Source organism: Corapipo altera, unplaced genomic scaffold (genome assembly GCF_003945725.1).
Source record: "Corapipo altera isolate COAL_440 unplaced genomic scaffold, ASM394572v1 22b, whole genome shotgun sequence".
NCBI lineage: Eukaryota > Metazoa > Chordata > Aves > Passeriformes > Pipridae > Corapipo > Corapipo altera.
In genome coordinates, this window is record NW_020884876.1 from 1719478 (window position 1) to 1725477 (window position 6000).

General features: G+C 34.2%; 1 protein-coding gene across 8 annotated transcripts in view; it reads left to right on the forward strand.

The window, feature by feature from the left end:
- DCUN1D4 (defective in cullin neddylation 1 domain containing 4) overlaps positions 1 to 5777 on the forward strand; it is a 41983-nt gene extending 36206 nt beyond the window's left edge. For all 8 annotated transcript variants that reach the window (XM_027635963.1, XM_027635959.1, XM_027635962.1 and 5 more), the window contains 3 exons: positions 669 to 773; positions 1210 to 1312; positions 1426 to 5777. In XM_027635963.1, the coding sequence (XP_027491764.1) occupies positions 669 to 773; positions 1210 to 1312; positions 1426 to 1481 (264 nt within the window). In that variant the 3' untranslated portion in view covers positions 1482 to 5777. The remainder of the gene's footprint in view (positions 1 to 668; positions 774 to 1209; positions 1313 to 1425) is intronic.
- Positions 5778 to 6000: the final 223 nt, after the last annotated feature.

Consider the following 6000-nt stretch of genomic DNA (forward strand, 5'->3'; position numbering starts at 1 on the left):
TATTAACTTTGCCACTGATTAGATGTAGCAAACCTGTTGGGTACAGATGCTATTGATTTTTCTTAGCAGAAACAAATTACCGAAGCCTTAATGTACTACTGCTATGTTGAAGTAAAACTGGGACAGTTCTGAGAGGAGCCTCAATGTGTATTATGTTCTTCTCATTTGATAATGAATTTCATGTGAATTTCATGCAGTCAGAATAACAGAATAAACATCTCCTTGGCTTAGTCTTGCATACTTAGGCAACTGTCAAGTAGCACTGACTATCTATTGACAGTCCGTGTAGCTGTAATAATACTGTGGAAAATACATACAGCAATGCTATTTTGAGATGTGTGGCTATGCAGAGGCCTATGTACAAATATGAGTGTGGATCTAATGACCATTGCTTTCTGGTGAGGTCTGAAGTCAGAAACGGGAGTGTATGCCTCATCTGCATGAGTGGTGATGTTTTTTTGGGAACATCTATGGAAAGCAACATCTCTGTATAGCAAACTGTTAGCTATTAGGAAGGAAGTTTTACTGGGAGGTTGTGTTTTATTAAAAAACACTGTTATATACTGCTATATATTATTTATTTGTTAATTTATTTTGTATATGGGTGCGGTGTGGGGGAAGTGAAAAATCCTGGAATCATGCACTTTTTCCCTTTTTTTTTCATGCAGGAAAAGGATCAGCGCAGCCTAGATATCAATACTGCCAAGTGTATGTTGGGCCTTCTTTTAGGAAAAACATGGTCCCTTTTTCCAGTATTTCATCAGTTTCTAGAGGTATGGAGTTGGAAACAGAATTAGGTTTTTTTTTTTTGATCTGTCTTCTCTGATACTTTTAACTAGAGGTAGAATGAGAATAGCTGAGAATTCTGTGTTATGATTTAGAATATAGTGACCACCAAAGCAGCACTTATAACTGGTTCCTTTTACCCAAATCCCTTATTTAATACAGGGCAAAGTATAGAAAATCTTTAATTTGCTTTTGTACTTGCATTTTATTGCTGTATTTTTGACCACTAAAAGATGTCTTAATCAGAAACATGAATTATTCAACACTAGTTTGACTACTTGGTGGTTTCTTTACTCTTTAGTTTTAGATGGCATACCGATTAAAATAATAATGCATTACAAGGTTTAAATTTTCTTTAAGAAAATCTGAGTTTGAGACAGTTGAAAATATGTTTTACTAACTTCTGTTTCTTGCCTCAAGCAGCAATCAAAATACAAAGTTATCAATAAGGACCAATGGTGTAACGTTCTTGAATTCAGCAGAACAATTAACCTTGACCTCAGTAACTATGATGAAGATGGAGCCTGTAAGTACTACCATGTGTTGGTGCTCTAAAATAATTTATTTCTTTGAGCTTAATAATCATTCTGTGTCCTTTTACGAAACTTTGTAAAATACAGTTATGTGATCTCTCTACAGGGCCAGTGCTGTTGGATGAGTTTGTGGAATGGTATAAAGGAAAACAGATGACATAGGAGTTTAACTATGCACAGCTACTCAAGAATCACTGTTACCACAGTTATGTCAACCATTAGCCATAAACTGCTAATTGTATCAAAGTGCATGCTGCTTTTCTTGCACTGCATCCCTTTGACAGGGAACTTTTGATGTTTGCTATTTAACAAGCTAGCTATGCTTGCTCTTTAGCATTGTTCTCTTTGAAGGCTGCTTTGCATTTTGTATTTACACTACAGATTGGTGAACTTGCCAGCGTCTTCACTGTGATGATGTGTATATTGCTGTCTAAATTTTGTATATGTGTATAAAAAAAAGCTTCACCTAGGGATTATTTCTGCAGAAATGTATTGTAAAATAATTTTGTGGCATATTTCTAGTCAACACTTACATGTCTGTTGAAACTTCAGTTATTTTGTTTTTCTTTTGGTCTCAATTGTAGCATTTCAGACTGCTTGGACATAGTTATGTGAAGAACTATTGTTGATTTCAATGTTACTATTTGAGATGCCAGTTTCTGAGAGAAGACATGCTGTGACTTTCTTCACCGGAATTAGCCAAACCTGACATAACGCTTTATAGGAATGAAACATTGGTGTCTTAAAATATAAATATGCATATAAATATTAAAACACTATAATAGTTGTACATGCCACAGATGATTTCCATTTGAAGAAGAAAGTACTGACTTTTTAATGTTAAAACTGCAGTAGTCATTACAGGTACAAATGAACAAATTAAAGTACCTTTTAAAAATGGGTTTTAGACTTTTGTAAATTGCCTTTGGCATAGTCCTTTTAATTTTTGGTGTACCACGAGTGTTTGGTCTAGGTTCTGATCTAGTGAAATAGAAAGTTCTAGCTGAAATTTGTGGTTTGGGTAATGAAGTATGCTTACCCCTAGTGTATAGATAATAAAGATTTGGGTTTTTTTTTTGTTTGTAACTTTAGTCTTTCCAAGGGCCTCTAACTTCATGTTTCTAAGTAATTAAAAATATGATATCGGAAAAAATATGATCTTGAATAGTCAAAACATTACTTTTTCTTTCATGCTGGGGATTAGTTTCCTGGCAGAATGTCCATTGCAGGCAATGGGCATTTCAAACACCAGCATTAAATGACAGTACTTTTTAGTAGGGATCACTGCCTATTTCACTCATTTCTTTATCTGCATAGGATGGTTCTAGTGATTCTTTTGGGGAAAAATGGGTGAATGGAATGATGTTTAAGTTCTGTAATTTTGTCACATTGTCTTTGCCTTACCCTTCTTTATTAAGTAATGAGTGTTGATTTTTATAAATAGGTTCTTGAAGTATCCGGTGCTATTAAACTTTGATCTCTGAGGATTTATTGAAATGTTCCATATTGATTCACGGAGCATTTAACAACAAGGGCCAGTGGATGTTTTGGAACAAAGAATAACATTACTTTTCTGTAGAAATATTTTCCAAGGTATTGACAGTTTTGTTATTTCCCTAGAATGCAATCCAAGGGAAGAGGAAGGAAGCATTTTAGGTTGAATGTGAAATTTTCATCTGTGTTGAAGGTTTTATTCTCGCCATCAAGTCAGAAACAACTGTCATGAACTTGACTCCTTTCGGGATTAAGCCCAGTTTAGCAAAAGCACATTAGTTTGCTGCCCTGGACCAGGAGGTTGTAATTGTGATGCTACAGGTGGTCAGTTGTGTTCAGATCTGTTTGTTGTTGTCGTTGGTTTTTCAAACTCAGCTGCCAAAGACAAAAATCGTTTGTGTCTGTTTGTGTATATTTGTATATAAATAAGTATACAATATGTATGCATATACAAAACCTGGAATTTCATGATGCGAAGAAAAAAATACTACCTTTCCCATGAAACAGTTCTGTTCGTATTTCCGTGACACTTAATAGCACTCTTTAAAGTTAGTAGTGGTAAAACATACACAGTCAGTGCTTTCTCATTTACTAATATGCATACCTTAATTCCATGTTTGATGCCAGTTTGCACAAGAAATTAATTGAGTGGAGTGTGGTATTTAATGTTTACAATAAGCCTCTTTCAAAAACACACATTTTACTAAGACTTCTGTTGTAAATGTGTTTATTACCATAGTATAACCATAAGGAAGTATCAGTGGAGATGCTGGTTTAGTTCTTAAAAGAATGAACTTAGAAGCAATATAACTTATTAGGCTAAATTGTGATTGCCAAGATTTTAAATGAAATAGTGTAATTGCTCTTAAACATTAAGCTAGTTACTGACTCTGGAAAACTGATCAGCACAAATTGGCATGAATCCTGCAACAAATACAAGTTTGCATAAAAGATTTTGTATGTCACGATTAGTTTAGCTTCCAATAATGGAAGCAAGAGCCAAAGACACATCTAATCTATTACTGTTACAGGTATAGCTTTCATATAACAGGGTCAACAGAAATCTGTACAGCTCAACTAGGTCCTTTTTTTCCAAGTTTTGTTAATGTTTATCAGAATACAACATTTAATTGAAAGCAGAGAAAACAGACGAAAAGAAACCTCAGGAAGTACTCATGCTGTGTAAGTAAACAAACTTGTTTTCTTAATTTGGGTAAAAGTAATTGGAAGTGATGGAAAGGAAGGATTTGTTTGGAAGTGAATCAGATAGATGCTGCAAATTTTTTTCTTCCACTTGCAAACAGGGTGAGTCTGTAGCCTTCAGCAGCTTTATAAACATGCATCTTCATAAAGTAAAGCACAGATTCAGGTGCAGATAGTAAACAGCTTTGCTGACAGTTGTGGTGAACAGATAGACTAAAATGGACCCACATGGCTCGATGAGCTTCCCTGTATTATCAGTTTTTCTCATTTTGCTATATATGCTGGTAAGCAGAGGATCTGAACATTGCCTGCTCCTGTATTTTGGAGAAATTCCCTCTCATTTTTAAATAATTGTGGAAAGTTAGCTAACCTACTCAGTTAAACTTACATTTAGTACAAGTTCGGCATTTTCTTTTTTGTTAATTATGCCATGAAATAGTTGATGTAGATAGGGTTTTTTTGTTGTTGTTGTGGTTTGGTGTTTTTTTTCCCCTTTTGAAAAGTAATGTACAGAATATGCTGACTTCTTGGATAAGACACTGAGAGGTCATTCCTGAGGAAGTGTCATAGGTCATATGCTAATCTTTCTGGTGTACCATTACTGTACTTTCAGCAGAAACTTGATGATCAATGTACAATTCATTTTTGGTATTTAGGAGATGTAAACTGGAAAGACAGTTAGTGAAAGGAAAACAGCATCTAGAGACTGTAGCAATTGACATTCTTTGATAGATGACAAACTTTTGGAGCCCTTTGGACTCAATCTTAAGGATCTTTTTCAACCTAGAAGATTCTATTAATATTAATAACCAAAACATTCCACAAATGAAATTTCCTTCTACAGTGAAGTGATGCTATGTGTTTAAAATATTAATATAATTCTGTGTTACTGTTGTTTTTTGACTTTTTATCTTTTTCAAGGAAAGCAAACTGAAGAGCGTGGAGTATATTAAAATCCTCTATGTACTTGAGTTTTCAGTTAAAGCCTGTTTACAGTTGTCTTTAAGCTGCAATTAATACTTGAGTTATCTTTGTGTAACCTTTTCTAATATTGTAGAGGCTTTTCTCCCATTTCACCACAAAGACATGCATTTTATTTCATCACAAATATGCTCACACAATCAAAATCAGTTATAGATAATTGCTACTTGGTTAATGTTTCCAAGTTACTTTTTTTTGAAGGGCAAGAAATGGACTTCAGTTGTGTTAAGCTTTTCCCAGATTTCTGTTGACCCTTGATCACAAGTCTAACAAATTGTTTAACACTCTTGGAATTCATATAGTCAGCTTTAAAGGTTAGCTTGTGCCCTGGTTTTAATTATAACTGCTAAAATACCTCTTTCTAGGCCTTATATTTTGTCCTTTCATATTGTTGTAAAAGTGTACAGAATCTATCCACAAACTAAATAATTTGTTTTCTGTAATCGAAACCAAACTTCAGCTTGATATTTTTTTGTTTGTTTTTATTTTTTAAATCCATCCCCCTCTTTGTGTGTGTGCATGTGTACGTGTGTTTTCACAAAATAGTACCTACCGATACTGCTGTTGCAGGAACAGCAGTTAACCTGTAACTGTGAATGCTTTACGTCTTAGTTATTTGGATACTACATAAATGAGATGTGCTAAACTCCTGTGACTTGCAATCTGATGAAAATACTATTATGCCACTTAACATGAGTTCATTCAGTTGATTTTTAGGTCCCTTGCTGGTGTTGATGTAAAATGGCATCCCACAAATAAAAAGTATTTGTGTTGGTTTCAGCAACTGACTTCAGATTTTTCTGTGATTCATACTTCAGAAATTCTCATATCTGAACATGCATCATGTCATTGAACAACCTTTATTATTTAGTAGCAGAGAAATTGTGTGTAGGATCTTGTTGCCTTTACTTCTAATAGCAGGGCAAATTAGTATTTAAAACTGTTGGGAAAAGGTATGTGTTTCAAAAAAGTTGTGTTTCAAAAAAGTTGTGTTTCAAAAAAG